The 22,472-nt window shown below is 40.1% G+C and overlaps 1 protein-coding gene across 1 annotated transcript; it reads left to right on the forward strand.

Annotated features, from left to right (window-relative positions):
• The first annotated feature begins 3,031 nt into the window (after nucleotides 1-3,031).
• LOC137287412 (xaa-Pro aminopeptidase ApepP-like) lies at nucleotides 3,032-20,908 on the forward strand. The gene is made up of 21 exons (XM_067819680.1): nucleotides 3,032-3,126; nucleotides 4,009-4,106; nucleotides 4,801-4,920; nucleotides 5,313-5,376; nucleotides 6,075-6,179; nucleotides 6,861-6,959; nucleotides 7,396-7,542; nucleotides 8,094-8,189; nucleotides 9,202-9,283; nucleotides 9,814-9,946; nucleotides 10,561-10,677; nucleotides 14,960-15,046; nucleotides 15,353-15,403; nucleotides 15,823-15,884; nucleotides 16,315-16,464; nucleotides 17,525-17,585; nucleotides 18,118-18,187; nucleotides 18,961-19,143; nucleotides 19,423-19,499; nucleotides 19,704-19,802; nucleotides 20,293-20,908. The coding sequence occupies exons 1-21, from the start codon at nucleotides 3,090-3,092 to the stop codon at nucleotides 20,485-20,487; spliced, it is 2,133 nt and encodes a 710-aa protein (XP_067675781.1). The 5' UTR covers nucleotides 3,032-3,089; the 3' UTR covers nucleotides 20,488-20,908.
• The last annotated feature ends 1,564 nt before the right edge of the window (nucleotides 20,909-22,472 follow it).

Consider the following 22,472-nt stretch of genomic DNA (forward strand, 5'->3'; position numbering starts at 1 on the left):
ACTACGTAGTGACTTACGATCATCTAAGTGCTTTGTGAAAGGAGATCCTGATCACGAACATACCCACATACTCTCTCTTGCGTACACAAGCTAAATCCCAGATAACATCTAACCTTATATAAAGGTTTGTTTTAATGTAGCTGTCATATTTCTGACTCAAGCTGGAGTAATCCAAGGAAGAGTGCGTGTCATGTATGTATGTTTGGCCTGTTTGTTACAATCGGAAATATTTATATATTATACTAATTCTGGTTTTTTTTCTACATTTGCTATCGCCGGTCATAAGGTGTGTGTTGATGTGTGAATGTCTCACACTGTGATGAGAATATACCTTATAGTTATTCTTACCGGTTTGGGTTTATAAGTTGCTGTCTCGAATGTAAGGTAATATCATCTCGATCTAGTATATTTGCTCAGCACCTCTATTCTATTGACGTCACACTATTGGGTTGTAAATAAGAAATAGTTACAGCACCCCTCTCCAAGAATGAGAAAGAGTCCCCGCTGTTTATTTACACAGTCTCTCACTATCAGTATGGCCAAACGTCCAAACCACCTGTACTTTGACAACACACTCCATTCATGAATGTGTACTGTGAAGAACACCTATGTAGCACAATATTACGTCACTCAATTCAGATCTGCTGCTCTTCCTATCATCGTCAGATCTGACGCCCAACGTCCGCGCTTGGGATACCTGTGATACTGGGGTCATCTGTACCAATTTTGGAGGTGACATGCTCACATATTAATTTCAAGTTTTTAAATAAAGATTTATATCGCTAAGCTATATGAAAGAAGTTCTTTCCAGTTTAAAACATATACTTGCAAAGCGATCAAATACCTTTTCAGCGGATTTACCAGGCATTCATGGATCAGAACCTGTTGTAGCCATTAAGCTTTGGATATCCTATGTATAGTTTATGTCAAATTCACCCTTGCAAATCATGCCATGATAACAATAACATCATAAATGTATATACTCCAGTTTTTACATGAACGGTGGAGAGAATATCCTCACGCTCTAAAGAAATGATACATTCTCCATGTCTCGAAAAATAGTGACTGTGCCTCGTATAAAATGGTATTTTTGAAAATACCAACATAGAAATATCAACATAAATATAAAATGTTTTATATTTCATTGATAAAAATTACAGGAGACAGCAATAATCGGAGCTGTTAACTTTATTATACCAATTAATGTTGCATAGATTTCGCAGATGCACACACCGCATACGGTTGTCGTGTTGACATGACGTCACATGTGGATGACTGTCGGATGCATGTTGCTAGTGTTGTCCAGCTAAGTCTGTAAACGGTTTGTGGTTTATGAACACTGAAATGTAACTTAACAGGTAATGTTGCAGGATGTAGCGTAAAGGTAACCAGTGGTTAATTTCTGCCAGTATGTGAAGTTACAGCAATTAAAGAAGATATTTCTGTTGCACGCACAGTGGCACTGGCGTCATGTGATCCATTAGGTCAAGGTCAACCACACGCTCGGCACCGACGTTTAGCCGTGGAAGACAGACCGAACTGCCAACCCGGAGCGGTGAGATTTTATCATTTAGGGTGTGTCCATCCACACATGTATACAGACTCATGATCGCATGCACGAATGCTCATATGTATTCCTCAAAATCCATGAAGTTGAATCACATGAAGCATAATGAACAGGCTGATGAAAGGAGTTAGTTCCTGGTTGGTTGGTTAGTTCCTTGTTACACAGGAGGGTTTGCCTTAGTCCACGCATTGGTCATGTCTTATAATCTGGGCATCAACAACTTGGTACGTCCTCGACTGTTGATGACGAGCCAGTATTACAACAAAATCAAAGGTGAACTACAATGTCTACTGCAACTTCACTGCCAGAATATATGTAAGGCAGGTAACACAGCCAGGAGACCTGCAATAACTTGTTATGGCAACGACATCGTAGAGAGCGCATACTATTAGTCTGTCTCACAGTCCGTCATCCATGACATTTTCCATGACAAGTCTAGTCGCCTTTGCAATGCTTAAGTCTGTATTAGCAAGTCTAGATTTCCCCTGGTTCAGGCTCTGTTACCATCTACAAGGAAACGTTGTATCCCCAATGCGTTATTTTATTAGTCACTGATTCTCTGGTCTCCCTGCGGCTCCATTACAATTTAAACGGATGCATGTTGCGAGTCTTGTCCAACTATAGACAAAGTCTGTAAACAGTTTGTAGTTTATGAACACTGAAATGTCGGCACATTAAACGTCCGTTGTCTCTAGTTTTGTTCGCTGAATCCGTTCGGCGTGTTTATAGTGATTTTCCACCAATGAATTATAAAGTTTGTAAGAGCAGTTTATAGCTAAGCAAACATCGTGAGGTCGTTTCCTAGAAACAGCTCAGCGTGTGTGAGTTTCCACCTTCCATAACATAGCAGACCATGTTCGTGTACATTTTCAATGTGAATCAGAATATGTATGCAGAATTAATTTCAGAATAAGTTAATCTGATAATCTTAGTAGTTACATGAAGCAGTTGTTTTGGTCATATTGTTTTTTTGTATTTTGAATGTTGTCCCATGCTCATGACACTAGGATATTGCGACAAAATACATAGTCATAAACATGTCCTCTGAAGGAGCCCTCCCTACAATGTCATAAACACGTGGATTCTACTTCTGAGGATGGCTTAAAATGTAGTTTCCGTCTCACCGAATCCTGTGTAACTAAGCCTTATATCTACTTCAGTCGTGTTCTGTATTCTCCATGGTGAACTGAAGTGAACGAACACTGACCTGAACTATATCGTCCATGGTGGAGACAAATGACATCATTTTGCATGACTTGTACTCAATTGGATGTCATGTCGACCCAAGTCGGCACTGTGATATAGAAATTGAGGCTACAGTAAATCGACCAAAGGGTTACGCCTGTTTTTGTATGAAGATTAGAACGATGTCATAAACGTGGTTTATGGCGTGACAGAACGTCGAGTGTTTGTAATCTTCACCAAGTTATACAAGTGGTCCTCAGGTTAGAAGAATACAGTGTCATTGAGATGTTCGCTACCTCTTGGTAACGTCGTGTTATAGGGCTCCGCAGTTACCGAAATGACCCGTGGAACATTCGCAGTTTTACTTGCCGTAGGTAGGTACACAATATCATACAATATGATTCCACTTCATCGTAATGACTCTAACCTAATTAGTGTGTGTCATACGTTTAGAAAGATTCTTTGAACTTTTGAAATTTATGTGGTTATTCAGAAATTGACTCTGGTGCATTTGGGGTACGTCTTTCTTGAAACAATGAACAATTTTTTGTAACAACTGAGCACACATTAAAAAAACGGAACAGAGAAACTCTTTTCGTCACAGTTGTGTCCGACTGCACCGCATTTTTGTGCTAATATCTATTCCGACACTGAGAGCTACACAGACACTTCAAATACCGTTTTCCTGTGGATTTCACTTATGTGATAAACGTATAAGCTTACGTCACTTCCGGCTTTCCTCACACCCGAATTCGACACGCCGTCATGTAATGAGTACCAGGAGCCTGCTTCAAACCGATAACCCATCTCTTGGACAATATTTACTAGGTTACTAGGTGTCTTTAACTGTAATAAACGAACAAGGTTTGTGTTTCAACTCACATGATTTGCGTTTATTCTGGTTGCATAATAAATAAAAGCAACATATTTTTCTATTCTTTTTCCATGGGTTGTGGGGGAGCCCAGTGATCAAAGTGTTCACTCGTTCGATTTCCCACAGTGGGTACAATGTGTCAAGCCCATTTCTGGTGTCTCCCGCCTCGATATTGCTGGAACATTGCTAAAAGTGGCCTAAAACTAAACTCACTCAGTTTGTCAATTTCCCATTGAAATATTTTTTAACTGTCTTTTTCTCTTACCCTTCGAACACTTAACAGGTGATGTTGCAGGATGTAGCATAAAGGTAACCAGTGGTTAATTATTGCCATTATGTGAAGTTACAGCAATTAAAGAAGATATTTCTGTTGCACGCACAGTGGCACTGGCGTCATGTGATCCATTAGGTCAAGGTCAACCACACGCTCGGCACCGACGTTTAGCCGTGGAAGACAGACCGAACTGCCAACCCGGAGCGGTGAGATTTTATCATTTAGGGTGTGTCCATCCACACATGTATACAGACTCATGATCGCATGCACGAATGCTCATATGTATTCCTCAAAATCCACGAAGTTGAATCACATGAAGCATACTGAACAGGCTGATGAATGGAGTTAGTTCCTGGTTGGTTGGTTAGGTCCTTGTTACACAGGAAGATTCGCCTTAGTCCACGCATTGGTCATGTCTTATAATCTGGGTATCAACAATTTGGTACGTCCCCAAGTGTTGATGACGACCCAGTATTACAACAAAATCAAAGGTGAACTACAATGTCTACTGCAACTTCACTGCCAGAATATATGTGAGGCAGGTAACACAGCCAGCAGACCTGCAATAACTTGTTATGGCAACGACATCGTAGATTTCCCCTGGTTCAGACTCTGTTACCATCTACAAGAAAACACTGTATCCCCAATGCGTTATTTTATTAGTCACTGATTCTCTGGTCTCCCTGCGGCTCCGTTTCAATTTAAACGGGTATAGTTGTGACTAAGCTTCATTAACGCTGTGAACATGCCATCTACCCCACTACAATATCGTGTAGTCAGTAGGCATGTCGTTCTAGAGCATAGGATTCTTGATGCTCCTTACTTAACATTGTGTCACTATTGTGTATAAATCACCCTCTCCATGTATATAACCGAATAATGCATACTGTTGTTCCTCAGGCGCCACCCCCAACTGTGGTAGATACAACTCAGCGCTTAAATGACATCAGACAGCTGTTTGTTGGAGTTCCCGGAGGAAAGATAGATGCTTACATCGTACCTAGCGAGGACGCCCATCAGGTGACTGATCCAGGTGTCTCTACGACCTGTAGGTTATCGTATTCATTATCATACACATAACTCCGTTAACACTGCTTATAAGTGACTGCGTTCAAAGCGGCGCCTCTCCTTATGTAATCCATTCTTTATAACTAAACAATGTCTACAGATTACGGAAATAGAATCGAACATCGGATCCTGTTATAAGGCTAACGGACGCAGTGTCACGCAATTATTCGTTTGCCTGTTTTTTTCTTCTAAAACTCCGAGTAAATGGCTGCTAATTAATGAACAAATCCTTTCCTTCCCTGCTGCGTAAATGAAATAATTGTTAAGGAACCCATACGTTATTACTTGCAAGTCTGCGGATTTACTGGATCCCCATGGTATAAGGAGTGTATGTGTCATTTCAGAGCGAGTACCCGTCGGATTATGACCAAAGACGAGGCTACATATCTGGCTTCACCGGATCAGCTGGTTGGTGTCAGCACACACAAACACAGACTCACACATACAAATTCGTAAAGGGGAGACATACATAAAGAGACGCATAAAGTTATATGCAGGCACATTTACGGGCACCCAGACACATGGGTTAAACAATAAAGTAAGGACGAGAGACAGTGTTATATTATATATAGTAGGAATGGTCCCTTGGACTCTGCTTTCAACAGATACATCAAATGGGGTTTCCCGTTTTATTACAGAGCATGGTCAAATGAGTTTGGTTCACGTATTCTCAGTCTTAGGACTGTGAAAGTGGCGGTAAAGTCAAGAAAGAATTAGTTCAGTTTCTTTGTAGTTGTTTATAAGAAAATCGCACGGGATTCGTAATCTGCACTTCCGAAGTTTTTCTGCATGTCTTTCCCCTTTCGATGTAATTAAGCGATGTATCAGTGACACTTGCACATTCGCTACTTCAGGCGAAGGCTGCAATGATGATTTAATTAGATTTTCATTATTTTATGACAATATTAGAATTAATCTAGGGGATACATTTCCACGTGTTTATGTTAGCTAAATACTGATTGGCTGACCGTACCTTTCCATTGCTGTCGTTTTTGCAAATGGTAAATGGTGAGAGTTGAAGAACAAGCATGAAATATTTTCCAACTAAACAAATTGTTTGAATGCTTGTTTTACTTACATTAATACATACAATGTGGTTGTGTAAGGCACGGCGGTAGTTCTGATGAATCATGCGGCGGTATGGACAGATGGACGCTACCACCTGGAGGCGGAGAATACCCTGGACTGTAACTGGATACTTATGAAACAAGGCAGGTCCAACCATTATATGTGTGTTGAAATGGTTGAAAAGACAACACCCAGACTTTTATTTTCTAATAAGCTTTTGACTTTTACACGTATGTTAAAATATGCTGAAAACATATATGCAGGTTTTGATTATTTGAACGTATAGGGTTTATACTAAATACGTGTAGTGAACAAATTCCCACTGAACCATTGTCAACTGCCATCTATGTCTCTTATCTTTCAAATACTTAAAGTATATAATTAATGGGTACAGGATGTCGGTAACGGTAACCAGCGGATAACACAGGTATTACATAAAGTTACAACCATTGAAGAAGAGTTTGTCTTGCACGCACAGTGGTGTTAGTGTCATATGGCCCCTTACGTCAAGGTCAAGCACATGTACGTCACCGACGTTTAGCCGTGGAGGACATTATTACATAAGTGTATTAGACATTCTGGTTATATAATTCCGTATATCACTTCAGTAAGTACGATATTCAAGTTAAATAAAGACATTGTGTTAGCTTTGATCGAACCGTTCAAATGAAACACAATGCTATCGGTTCCCATATTATCCGTATATAAAGTGACGTGACTGTAAGCCTGACTGTAAGCCGTCCTGGTATACGTTTAGTTGGAACCAGTAAAATAACGTATTTCCAGTAAGCATTTCTCTGTCAGTGGCGGTCCTGTGTTTCTAGGGGTCGAAGGTGTCCCGTCCATCTCTGACTGGCTGGTGGACCAGCTGAAGGGCGTATCAGGGGCCAGGGTGGGCGCGAACCCCTTCCTCATGAATGCACGTATGTCATAGTTGGATTTTTCATTGTCCGTCAAGTTCCATTTTACAATGAAATACATATATGTTTTGTTTAATGTGGATCTTTTGTTCCATATCTACTTTAGTTAATTTAACGAAAGGCTGAATGAATAAAGAGCACGTCGATTAACTGGCACCTTGAGGTAAACTGAACCGCAAAAGAAACGCAACTCTGTTTGTTTTGGTCAAGAATTGAAGACCGTAAACATAAAGACTAAGTATTATGAGAGTTCATGTTTTCGAAACTTGTATTGTGTTTATTTTGTTGTTCAGTATATGTAAGGTAGAACATAGCTAGTCAATACACATATGCGTTCCCTTTCGCTGACACCACGGATGCCTAACGAGCGGATCCTGAAATACTGACATTTGTGAATAATTATAATGAGAGTAACTACTACACGACAAATGCATTCAAGGCACATGGACATCCTACTCGACCGTCTTCGATAAGGCAGGGATATCGATGGTAGAGGTCAACAATGACCTTATAGACCAGATCTGGACTTCCGATCGGCCCCCACAGCCAAGCACGGCTATAAATGCTCTGCCAATGGAATATGCAGGTAAGTTCCATGTGAGTAACGACTTCATGGTAGGGGCATATAAAGCGAATTATTGGTGTTATCATGTTTCCTTCCAAAATAAAAATAACAATCACCATCCTTGTGTCCAACCGGTCTCCAAACACCATTACTGTATTGTGCCAGTTCTCTCTTGCAATCTTGGACATTGTAAATGTGCTTGTCGAACAAATTACTTCACACCAAATAGATGATCTGACATATCCTAAAGCCTTCCTTCCTCCTTATTACATGTCTGTAAAATGCACAAGAACTTACGAGGTTCCTTGTAATCATGCTTCATCTCAAATGATATATTATTTACCTGGAGCACTAAGGCGTCAGAATGTGACGTTGAGGCTGCATGGATCAAATGTTGCTTCTAGAATCTAAGTTCGTTTAACGAAATCAGTTCAGTTAGTGGTATGCCTTCACAACATTCTGTGAAGAAGAGAATAAGTTAGTGTCGCATGTTCACCTCCTTGTGCAGGGTCTTATCCTTGACGAGCAATTGCTTTGACCTTTGGGATAAGCTACACACTTTATATTTCCAGGGAGGAGTTGGGCGGACAAAGTCAATGATGTGAGAAACAAGTTTGATTCAAAGGGAGCAGGGGCATACATTGTTACTAGTCTTGACGAGACTGCATGTATGTATGTGTGATTTATACAAATACTACCCTCTTGGGATACTGCCTATGAATATATACACACACGTATGGTGTGGCTATAGCAAATCCGAGTCTATCATTCTCACTGGCATCTCTCACTGGGTTCAGGGTCGATTATTTACTGATATACTGTTGAGACTGATGTTAAACAAATACGGTAGAAACAAAAGGTATGTTTGTATGATATGAAATCTTACCCTTCTTTGTGTTAAGTGGGAGATAAAGCGTGCTAGTGATCCAGCCAGGTTGATGGGGTCGAGCGCACCTGTCACCCTATGTAAAAACCTTGGAGTCAACTTTGTGTGCAAACTTTCAGTGGTATCATAACCCCTAGTGTGCAAGACACAACCCTGCACACTTAAAAGAATCCACGATTCAGCTGGTATATGACCAGATGGTGGTCACATAAATACGTACAAAAACCTAACATTTTAGTTTCACGTTGCTGTGAACTTGGACAAAGTACTATAATCATACACCCCAGTCTACCCAGCTGCGTATTGGGAATTAAGCTGAGAATACCACAATAACTCGGTGCACCTACTGACTGGAAGTGTTGTATACTCCTCAAGGTGTTGAGAGTGATAATATGATTGATAATATGAGATTGACATCCAGTGACCTCGGGAAAAAGTATAAGCGCCTTGAGAGTGAAAGGCACTCGACAACATTAAGTTTGTGTTTCTACATTAAATGTACCATACTCTTTAATAATGGGCTGCTCCCATTTTACTGCATATTTTATATTTTTTATATTTTCTTTTATAAGTAATGAGGGCGATAATAAGAGTTACATTAATTATCATAATTCTCATCTTTGCTGGATGTATTAAATGAAAGTTATATAGATTAACCTACAACGCAGGGCACTAACCAACCGTGAGGGATAACGTGGATACTTTTCCTACATGCATGCATGCAACATATACATGTCGATATTGATTTAGCACTGTAAAGTTGATTTATGTTCATGATATATGCCATGTGCTAGGGTTGTTCAACGCCCGAGCTACCGACATCACCTACAACCCGTTCTTCATCTCATACGCCATCGTAGAGAGGAATAGAGTTAGGTAATTCGTCTCCTTCCTTCTCCCTTCTGTCTTTTTCTCTCTTCCGTCTCTTTCTGTCTTCTTGTCCCTTCTGTCTCCTTGTCCCTTCTGTCTCCATCCTCCTTGTCCCTCCTGTCCCCTTCTCCCTTCTGTCTCCACCCTCCTTGTCCCTTCTATCTCCACCCTTCTTGTCCTTCCTGTCTCCTCCCTTCTGTGTCCTTCTCCCTTCTCTACTCCTTCTCCCTTCTGTCTTATTCTTCCTTCTCGCTCCTCCTTCCGCTCTGTCTCATTCTCTTCTCACTCATTCGTACTCTCTCACACTGTCTAGCTGACGTACTCTCTCCCTATCTGCCTGTCTCTCTCTCTCTCTCTCTCTCTCACACACACACACATCGACGTAAACGAAGCGCGTGTCGCAAGACGTCATCCCTTCAATGCAACGAGATTCGTACTTACTATTACTGCATAAAGTTCTAAAGTTCATCGCATTCAGACGAACACTTAAACAATACTGCCTGTGTTGACAATTGACATTGCCTGTTACACATCAGGCTATACCTGTTGGACCACGTGAGCAAGTTGACGGACGATCCGACAGATGAAGCCACTACTGAAAAGCTGAACGTACATCTGAACACAGGGACGGATGGCTCCTGTACATCACAAGTCGGCATGTGTGTGGAGGTAACAAGCATCGGGGTACTTACCCATACCCAGAAGTAGGCAGAGTGTCCATGCGTTTATGTGAGCATTTGTTCGTGTGCCAATACTTCGTCTCGGTAATATACGTGTATGATTACCACTGTTTAAGGTAATACTTGTCACCATTACATGGTTTTTTGGTGAACTTTTCGTCAGCCAGATATTAGCTGGCCAAGGCACATTTGGATACCTGAAAACAAACCTGTCATAGGGTTTCAAATTTTGAAATATTCAGAAGGCTTGAGCATTGTCATTTCAATATTGATACAAACTGAAAAAAATGTTTCTTTATTATGTACTTTTGATTTTATTATTATTTATTTTTACAGACAATTTGTGAAAGTTAATTCTACTCCCTATTTCATGATATAATTATTTTTTTTAGTATTCAACGAAATGTTATGTAAGTGCAATCAAAGATGAAGGGAATGTTACACAGGCAATATCAGGAATGACATGCATCACTGTTTTCTCATTTGTGATACTTGATAACCAAGGGCATATCCGTCTGCGACAGAGTTAATGAAACCCTTTATATAGCATCACTATATGAAAATGTGAATATTTTTGTAACGGACGGAATTAATATATTTTAGGTGAAGGCCTACAATCCCACAACAGTGATTGAAGACATCAAAGCTATCGCGAAAAGCAACGTCAGCATATGGGTGTCTCTGCTTTGTAATCAGGCTATATTCAGCTCCATACCTGAGGTGGGTCTACTACAGATAGCACCATTAGCATACAAGTATCAACCCTGTATAATCAGGCTATATTCAGCTCCATACCTGAGGTGGGTCTACTACAGATAGCACCATTAGCATACATGTATCAATCCTGTATAATCAGGCTATTTTCAGCTCCATACCTGAGGTGGGTCTACTACAGATAGCACCATTAGCATACAAGTATCAACCCTGTATAATCAGGCTATATTCAGCTCCATACCTGAGGTGGGTCTACTACAGATAGCACCATTAGCATACATGTATCAATCCTGTATAATCAGGCTATATTCAGCTCCATACCTGAGGTGGGTCTACTACAGATAGCACCATTAGCATACATGTATCAATCCTGTATAATCAGGCTATATTCAGCTCCATACCTGAGGTGGGTCTACTACAGATAGCACCATTAGCATACAAGTATCAACCCTGTATAATCAGGCTATATTCAGCTCCATACCTGAGGTGGGTCTACTACAGATAGCACCATTAGCATACAAGTATCAACCCTGTATAATCAGGCTATATTCAGCTCCATACCTGAGGTGGGTCCACTACAGATAGCACCATTAGCATACATGTATCAATCCTGTATAATCAGGCTATTTTCAGCTCCATACCTGAGGTGGGTCTACTACAGATAGCACCATTAGCATACAAGTATCAACCCTGTATAATCAGGCTATATTCAGCTCCATACCTGAGGTGGGTCTACTACAGATAGCACCATTAGCATACATGTATCAATCCTGTATAATCAGGCTATATTCAGCTCCATACCTGAGGTGGGTCTACTACAGATAGCACCATTAGCATACATGTATCAATCCTGTATAATCAGGCTATATTCAGCTCCATACCTGAGGTGGGTCTACTACAGATAGCACCATTAGCATACATGTATCAATCCTGTATAATCAGGCTATATTCAGCTCCATACCTGAGGTGGGTCTACTACAGATAGCACCATTAGCATACAGGTATCAATCCTGTATAATCAGGCTATATTCAGCTCCATACCTGAGGTGGGTCTACTACAGATAGCACCATTAGCATACAGGTATCAATCCTGTATAATCAGGCTATATTCAGCTCCATACCTGAGGTGGGTCTACTACAGATAGCACCATTAGCATACAAGTATCAACCCTGTATAATCAGGCTATATTCAGCTCCATACCTGAGGTGGGTCTACTACAGATAGCACCATTAGCATACATGTATCAACCCTGTATAATCAGGCTATATTCAGCTCCATACCTGAGGTGGGTCTACTACAGATAGCACCATTAGCATACAAGTATCAACCCTGTATAATCAGGCTATATTCAGCTCCATACCTGAGGTGGGTCTACTACAGATAGCACCATTAGCATACATGTATCAATCCTGTATAATCAGGCTATATTCAGCTCCATACCTGAGGTGGGTCTACTACAGATAGCACCATTAGCATACATGTATCAATCCTGTATAATCAGGCTATATTCAGCTCCATACCTGAGGTGGGTCTACTACAGATAGCACCATTAGCATACAAGTATCAACCCTGTATAATCAGGCTATATTCAGCTCCATACCTGAGGTGGGTCTACTACAGATAGCACCATTAGCATACATGTATCAATCCTGTATAATCAGGCTATATTCAGCTCCATACCTGAGGTGGGTCTACTACAGATAGCACCATTAGCATACATGTATCAATCCTGTATAATCAGGCTATATTCAGCTCCATACCTGAGGTGGGTCTACTACAGATAGCACCATTAGCATACAAGTATCAACCCTGTATAATCAGGCTATATTCAGCTCCATACCTGAGGTGGGTCTACTACAGATAGCACCATTAGCATACAAGTATCAACCCTGTATAATCAGGCTATATTCAGCTCCATACCTGAGGTGGGTCTACTACAGATAGCACCATTAGCATACATGTATCAACCCTGTATAATCAGGCTATATTCAGCTCCATACCTGAGGTGGGTCTACTACAGATAGCACCATTAGCATACAAGTATCAACCCTGTATAATCAGGCTATATTCAGCTCCATACCTGAGGTGGGTCTACTACAGATAGCACCATTAGCATACATGTATCAATCCTGTATAATCAGGCTATATTCAGCTCCATACCTGAGGTGGGTCTACTACAGATAGCACCATTAGCATACATGTATCAATCCTGTATAATCAGGCTATATTCAGCTCCATACCTGAGGTGGGTCTACTACAGATAGCACCATTAGCATACATGTATCAATCCTGTATAATCAGGCTATATTCAGCTCCATACCTGAGGTGGGTCTACTACAGATAGCACCATTAGCATACATGTATCAATCCTGTATAATCAGGCTATATTCAGCTCCATACCTGAGGTGGGTCTACTACAGATAGCACCATTAGCATACATGTATCAATCCTGTATAATCAGGCTATATTCAGCTCCATACCTGAGGTGGGTCTACTACAGATAGCACCATTAGCATACATGTATCAATCCTGTATAATCAGGCTATATTCAGCTCCATACCTGAGGTGGGTCTACTACAGATAGCACCATTAGCATACAAGTATCAACCCTGTATAATCAGGCTATATTCAGCTCCATACCTGAGGTGGGTCTACTACAGATAGCACCATTAGCATACATGTATCAATCCTGTATAATCAGGCTATATTCAGCTCCATACCTGAGGTGGGTCTACTACAGATAGCACCATTAGCATACATGTATCAATCCTGTATAATCAGGCTATATTCAGCTCCATACCTGAGGTGGGTCTACTACAGATAGCACCATTAGCATACAGGTATCAATCCTGTATAATCAGGCTATTTTCAGCTCCATACCTGAGGTGGGTCTACTACAGATAGCACCATTAGCATACAGGTATCAATCCTGTATAATCAGGCTATATTCAGCTCCATACCTGAGGTGGGTCTACTACAGATAGCACCATTAGCATACAAGTATCAACCCTGTATAATCAGGCTATATTCAGCTCCATACCTGAGGTGGGTCTACTACAGATAGCACCATTAGCATACATGTATCAACCCTGTATAATCAGGCTATATTCAGCTCCATACCTGAGGTGGGTCTACTACAGATAGCACAATTAGCATACAGGTATCAACCCTGTATAATCAGGCTATATTCAGCTCCATACCTGAGGTGGGTCTACTACAGATAGCACCATTAGCATACAAGTATCAACCCTGTATAATCAGGCTATATTCAGCTCCATACCTGAGGTGGGTCTACTACAGATAGCACCATTAGCATACATGTATCAACCCTGTATAATCAGGCTATATTCAGCTCCATACCTGAGGTGGGTCTACTACAGATAGCACCATTAGCATACATGTATCAACCCTGTATAATCAGGCTATATTCAGCTCCATACCTGAGGTGGGTCTACTACAGATAGCACCATTAGCATACATGTATCAACCCTGTATAATCAGGCTATATTCAGCTCCATACCTGAGGTGGGTCTACTACAGATAGCACCATTAGCATACATGTATCAACCCTGTATAATCAGGCTATATTCAGCTCCATACCTGAGGTGGGTCTACTACAGATAGCACCATTAGCATACATGTATCAATCCTGTATAATCAGGCTATTTTCAGCTCCATACCTGAGGTGGGTCTACTACATGATACATCATTAGCATACAGATGTCATTCATGTAGAACCAGGCTATTTTCAGCCCCATGCTTGAGGTCAATCTATTACGTAATACACCATTAGTATACAGGCATCATTCCTGTATAATCAGACTATGTACAGTGCCATACCTGAAGTGGGTCTATTACACATAACACCATTAGCATACAGGTGTCACTTCTGTATAAGCAGAAAGGACTCAGGGCCATACATTATGTAAATAGCATTGTCAGTATACAAAGGTGTCATTAAGTTTTAACCACAACATAGCCAACGCCACACATGAAGTAGGTATATTACAAATAACACATAATCCCTCCTACAGAAACCAATACACTGTAACATGATGTCTGTCAGTTGGCATATGTGGTGTTCTGAGACAATGGTGTTAATCGTACACAGGACACTCTCCGCCAACACCAACTGCTTTTTAGACACTTGTGTGGCATCATCGACTTTGAAGAAACTGTACATTTACCATGCATATTGACGTTCTGGTAACTTGGTTTACTAACGTGTATACTCTGTTAATGAATTTAAACTGTCAGAAACATTCAAGCGTGGCTTCCTCTTGTTAGCTACAGAGAATCCATGACAAGTCCGCCATTGCGTTGATGAAGTCCCAGAAGAATGAAGTAGAGAGAGCTGGAATGCAGGCCGCACATGTAAGAAGCGTGTAGCCTTAATCTCCAATATTGGGTGATAAGTTAACAATGTGTGTTCCCTAATGAACTGTACTTTGAAAGGTATTTGTTAGATTGTAAGTAGAACGTAGATAAGGAAAAATATATATTTTCCCACTAAGCTCGTATTTATATCATCACTGATCTTAGTGATACATTCATAGAATGTTCATCGCCATTTTGTCAGGTATCTATCTATCTATCTATCTATCTATCTATCTATCTATCTATCTATCTATCGACATTTCGGGAACAGAAATTAATGTACAATCACATTCTATATTTCAGGACCGCGATGCAGTGGCCTTGATCGAATTCATAGAAAAGCTTGAACGTGAAGTAAGATTATATGGATGTCACATTATATGAGTGAGTGGGTGGGTCCAGTTTCACGCCGTTTTCACTAATATTCCATCAATATCACGGCGGGGGACTCCAGAAATGGGTCTCACACATTAATCCCATGAGGGGTATCGAACGATTTATGCAGTAGACTACCCAACCTCAGCTCACCTTATATATGCACGTTTCCTTGATGGTTATCGCTTTGGAGGAGCATGCCGGGATAGGAACTGGGTGGAATTGGTAGGAATCAGATGATTGTGATTGATAAATCCAAAGTTACCTGGGTGCGATTTCAGGTCTGTTTGTGCATGTCATCCCATAACGTCAGACATTTGCCTCCACCAGACCGAGATTGGCACACACTGTCAAAGACGACGTAAAATCCCCTTCACTAACTCTTTACGTTGTTTCAGGTGAAGGCCGGACAATACTGGTCCGAAGTTACTGCTGATGCCGATCTCAAAAAGTACAGACTGTGAGTATGGAAGATTAAAATCTGATCAAAATTGAACTCTTTGATTCACATCTTTTTTTCTCCAGTCAGTTTAGCTCAGGAACGGATTGTGTGTGATGGAAAGCGCTGCAGTCACTTCAGGGTCCGCTTATCTAGTCTTCGAACCATGGTTCGAAGTATATCTTGGTTTCATATCATAGATTGATGGTCTGTTTCACAAAAGTGGTAAACGTCAGCGCTATGCAATATCCTGGAAAGCACGAAAAAGTGAGTGGGTGAGTTTAGTTTTATGCCGCAGCCAGCAATATTCCAGCTATATGTCTGTAAATAAACGAGTCTGCGCCAGACAATCCAGTGATCAACAACATGAGCATCGATCTGCGCAAATGAGAACCGAAAATTGGATAAAGGTTACTTCATAACTACATGGTGTGGATAAATCATGTTTCAGCAAGCAGGATAAAAACCGTGGACTGAGTTTCGGCTCCATAGCTGGGTCTGGATCTAACGGCGCCATCATTCACTACCGCCCCACCAACGCCACAGACAAACAGATCACCACGTCTGACATGTTCCTTCTTGACTCGGGTGGACAATATCTGTAAGTTTTACACTGTAGGAAAAAAGGACACCGTGCCACATCATTACTAGTTTTTCCAGTTTAATTAGATTGTGGACAGTGAATTTCAACGCGAGACGTGAAAAAAAACCCCAATTATTAGTCTAATCATCCGTATGGCAAAAGCGGGATTCCTTCAAACTTGAAGTCCACTAACAAACTATTTGGATCACAGACACAATCACTATCATGTATATCATAATGTTGTCACAAAGGATATTTACAAAAATGCAAACAATTTATACAATAATAATTATTGTGGATGAGTGAGTTTGATTTTACGCCGCATTCAGCAATATTTCAGTAATGGTGGCGATATGTAAATGTTAGAGTTTGGACCAGGCACTCCAGTGATCAACAGCATGAAAATTGATCTATGCAATTGGGATACGATGCCATGTGTCAACCAAGTCAGCGGGCCTGACGACCCGATCCTGTTAGTCGTGTTACGACAAGTATGGCTTGCTGATGGTCAGTTCTCACCCAGATTTCACGGAGATGAATAATGCCACAGATTATCTGACTTCATTTGTCACTACGATGGCGTGTGCGATAATCCTGTTAATAGCCTCTTACGAAAGCATGGATCGCTGAAGGCCAATTTCAACCAGGATCGTTTCGAATTTTGTATATACAATAATCAGTGCTATATTTAGAATATGAAACATATCATTATGTAATAAAACAGCTAGAACATGACTGAAAATAAACTTAAAACTAGCATGTTGTTAGATATTTACAATACAAACCAATACAATATAGAACCGTGCAATAGACCAATATCAGTACCTCGGTACCTCTGTTACCTGTATGCTGGAGTTCTATCGTCTCCCTGGATCACCGTTAAACCACACAGTTAAAACAAATAAGTACTCTACAACTACGTTCGCAGTGTATGGATTTACGTACCTTATGGGGGCTATCATTTTAAACTGCTTCATCCCGAACTGACGGCACATTCACTAACAATCTCAGTTATGAATTCATTTATCTTATAACAATTGGTCATGATGTCGCTTTATCTCCCTCATGACGTTTACAGTGACGGCACTACCGACGTCACGAGGACCTTCCATTTCGGCGTTCCAACTGACTATCAAAAGGTTAGAGAGTCAAATATTGTCATTACGGAAATTCGCCGAGTAATCTCAATCGTATTGGGTCATTTTAACAACGAGAACCGGTACAGAGCTGTTTTATGTCGTTATATTGAGTCAGCTGTAGTTCTTGTATACCTACTTATCTATTAATGTTCTCCAGTGAGCGTATGTACGGGGAGTGAGTATATTACAATTTTCCAACATTTTAAGAATGTGGATTAATATAGGGAAATAATTAGTAAGTTAGAAGCAAGTAATAGTACATGTATAATAGACATTTGTACAGACACTTACACTCACCTTCAATATCAATGTCTTCACACTAAATACAAAATTGTATTGGTTTGGCATTCCGACCCTTCTTTCACTATTGTAACATAGAAGTAACCTAGTTTTAATAAGGCAGTGCCATCACTCCTTCGATTTTGTGATTGGTTTACAGTTTGTGGTGTATGTATAATACGTTAACTGTTAATCAATAGAAATTACTGGTTATTGATACTAATGATATTCATCCAATTTTTACACTACGCAGGAGTGCTACACCAGAGTGCTAATGGGTCACATCAACTTGGCCCAGCTCAAGTGGCCAAAAGGACTTCTTGGTATGACAGAACTATGGACATCCGGTTCTTGATATCCTGTTTTTTTCGTCTTGATATCGTGATTTTACCAGGAAGTTTCATTGTGATCATCCGTCTCTAAATCCGAGTAATTACTGTTAACGTTAATATCCAAACGAAACACAAATATACTGTCGATAACACTTCACTATAAAACGGATACAATAAACTAACTGCTAGTCACAACACGGTCAGGCACCGGCTTTCTCGCTACATTACTCAATGCAATATGAAGATACAAGGTTGTGATTTGTTATGACACTACAGTACTGCACAGCAAGTGTTCACTCGTTATCATGAATGCACTCGATAGAACTGATGCTTGCACTTGATGCAAATAGTTAAGTACTTAAACACTACTGATGTCCCCAACACATCGCACACCATATCGGTTGCAGACTATTGTTTGTGTATGAACAATTGTAGTCTTTGACGTTGAGAGCGCAACAATGATTTTTGCAGAGTTGTTTCGCTTAGTCACACATGGATCCTAAAACGGTCCGAATCCCGTCTTTCCTCAAGACGGTCTTCGGCACTAATGGGTACAACAGGGAGTCAGCTTTATGTGTATGTGTATGACATGATATCTCAGTGAGCTAGCACCATAAAGTCAGCTTAAGTCTGGGCTAGTACAAGCAGTCACACATACACACGCATACATGTCGCCATATAAGCAAAATAATCTTAAACCCCATAACGTTAAACCATCTCACCTCACCATCTCTCTTGGACAGTAAGCTACAGTACCATTACAGGTCGAGAAATAGACGCCATAACGCGAGCCCCACTTTGGGAAGTTGGACTAATATATCGCCACGGCACGGGACACGGGATAGGGGCTTACCTCAGCGTCCACGAGGGACCCGGCAGAATCTCCCTGTCACATGCTCTTAATCCTAGCGATGAAGCTTTAGATCAGTATATGTACTTCTCAGATGGTAAGTCTAGGATATTATCAAAACTTCATGGTAATGATCCTCATCATGATATATTGAGAAATAGTATTGGGCTCTACCCGGGGAGAGTACCAAGTTAACGTTTCTGTGTATAAAACCTGAGGTCAAAAGATTACTATATTCTGTACCAATTCGTTACAATGCTAATACACATAATGGTAATGATAATATTTGATCCAATAAGCACATTCAATGGTTGTTTGATGGTTACTGTACCCTACAATTATATCACTTGGTTGCATATACGTTTCTCTTCCACAGAGCCTGGTTACTACGAGGATAAGCAGTTTGGAATTCGACTTGAGACAATTGTAATGGTTGAAAAAGTGAACGTAACAGTAAGTTCTGGATTGCTGCTTATTCCTAGTTGTTCGTCATAAGATTGCTCGATACATATCATATACACCAAAGGTAACACTGCGAACTTACCAGGATCGCATCAAATCAAGTAAGGTAACTTGGTCACTATCCGAAAACAATCATAAAGATAATTTAAAATATTTTCACATCGAACGAAGTATTCTGTATCGTCTATGTTGCAGTACCCGTTCCCTGACACAGAGTATCTGGGCTTCCGACCCATCACTCTGGTGCCTTATGAGCCTCATCTTATCAAGACGGAGATGCTTAGCACGAAACAGGTAGTAACTATAATATTAACACAGCGGCATGGACCTCTATATATTACTGATAAGTTTGGCATATGGGCGAAAGTACTTCACGGACAGATTTGATAAACATGTATAATTTCTCTGGGAAAGATTAAACTTACAAATGCATTTTAAATGTATATGAATTTGTCATTGAAAGCAAGGTGTTTACGAAGGCTGTCCTGCCAATTCGGTAGCAACTGCTACTCATACAAGTTGCAAGAGGTCTTTATATTGGTGATAACATTAAACGAGTTCTAGATCGTAGATTTATAATGGCCACCATTATGCCTTCCAAGAATTCTCTATTCAAGGATGAAGTTAAAAAGTATGGGTGTCTTTTCTACATGTTGTAATTACAGCGCATGGATGTTGTATGCTCATCACACTGCACAATATACATTATGTCCTGGTAGTAAAGTTTTCATTAGAAACAACCTTGTTGGTGGTAACCTATATCAATCAACCCTCTGAGTTGTAGATCCAGTGGCTCAACGATTATCACAAGCGCGTTGAGGAGGAGATTGGACCGAGGCTGAGTCCAGCTGCATTGCAGTGGGTGAAGGCAAGAACCCAGTCCATCTCTACGCAGACTGCGAGCTCCGCACAGTGCCATGTACCAGCTTTCCTCCTCATTGTCTTGTGTATCGGCTTGTGGCGGACTCATCATAATTGACAAATCGGAGTCTTTTGTATTGATGGAAAGCCATTAAAATGTCGCGGTATGAGAACATTTCACAAAAGATGAGTGCAGAAGTCATTATCAAGAGGAAGAATGATTCTTTCAATATCACCAATCAGTTGATTAAATATATAGCCAAAGGAAGTAAGGTAAACCAAATTAAGGCCATGTAACCCGTAAAGGGATGTTGATTTGTGGGTGATCCGAACACTGATTTAATTATGTAAAAGGTTGAAATGGCCTTATATGCTTCATGTACTTGTGAAAATATATTTCCATGAATACTAGTTCACAATTTACCCAGGCCAAATGCAGATCTTCTAACATATAGTTACATTTATCAAATCTAAGGATATAATTCCAAAACTGTGTCTCCTACTCCAAGATCTTTATTGCTATTAAACAGTTGAATTTCTGTTGGTGTTAATTCTTTGAATGTCATTTAGAAGTGAAAATACATAAGAATGAAGATTTTTATGGATCTCAACTTCTTTATGTGAGAACACAACGTTTCGGAGTTAATGCTTACTCCTTCATCAGGTTAGTTTAATCTTTCACCTGATGAAGGAGTAAGCATTAACTCCGAAACGTTGTGTTCTCACATAAAGAAGTTGACATCCATAAAAATCTTCATTCTGTTGGTGTTCTTTTTATTGTTACTCATCAATACGTGTTTTATGCTTGTACAAGGTTACGTCTTTTGGGAATAGAAGTATGTTAGCACATACTAAAAGGCATGTGCATGTGTGTATAAAAAGTCAAAGCAACAAAATGTCTTTCTGCTAAAAGTAGAGTAGAGTAGAACTATCATGAGCATATGTTCATGCCTCACTGCTGTGATGATACAATATGCTCGAGATAAGACGAACGCACCTGTCAGAGATATAACAAAAGTTAGTCAATGAAAACTTAGGAAAATCTGATGACAAAAGGGAAATGCATCGGAAATATGTTTATGTTCTTTCATCAGAACGAATACAGTCATATGATACAATCTTACATTGACTTACATGGTCAATGGAACATTCAAGGTTGTAAGTCTAGATTAAAACGGATTTGACCAAATGACTGTGGCACTAACAGCTAATATGCCACCTCCCTTAGATCCACTGGTAAATATTGAACTGTATATCATATTTTCCCTCCCATCCCCTCTAAATTATTCAGTCTTCGACCCGAAGGTTGAGAGTGAATGATTCACTTAAAATCTGTAATATTATATCCATGACTTGCTTTTTAAGTGCTTTTACTTGAATGTGTGTGGGGTTTAACAAAACGAGATATGCAAAATGGATCCAGTATAGGAACCATCACCCTAATATTTATAATTTGTGGGTAGATACCATTACTGTGATAAATTAACACTGACACCATTGTCAAAGAATTTAATGTGTTATTGTCTGTCTGAATAACATGAATAATACATCAGCGTTATCATATTCGCTTCATAGTGGATTCCTTACAGGTCCGTCTATACTTCAATATTTTCAGGTCGTGTTCATGTTGGTGGAATCTTCTGTTGCTCATTGCTTCTAAATAAAAGCAACCAACTAATATTTATATTGCAACAGATGTAGTATGAGTTGAACGATGATGTCTTATTTTCCGACTACTGTCAGAGAGATGATAACACTGACAGCCAACAAGGAGCAGGACGTGGAGATACGATAACCACCTGAAAGCAAGCAAATGAGAAGCTTGAGACTTGGATGAGACTATCGAAACACTTTTATGATACCAACAGACAACAGGGATCTTATGATACGATAGAAGTAGGAACAGGACCAAACTGTCACACTATGTATATCTGATTAGGCATCAGTATTAACACTGACAACCAGTTCCCGCGTTCAGAGTAAAATCTGGAGAACTGTACATAATGCATACTAGCGTCCTTCTTTGATCTTTAGATATGCAAACTGAGCAACTTGTTAAGTGAATCGCAAGTGATTAAGAGACATTTGAAATAATCACTAAGG

Source organism: Haliotis asinina, chromosome 6 (assembly GCF_037392515.1).
Source record: "Haliotis asinina isolate JCU_RB_2024 chromosome 6, JCU_Hal_asi_v2, whole genome shotgun sequence".
NCBI lineage: Eukaryota > Metazoa > Mollusca > Gastropoda > Lepetellida > Haliotidae > Haliotis > Haliotis asinina.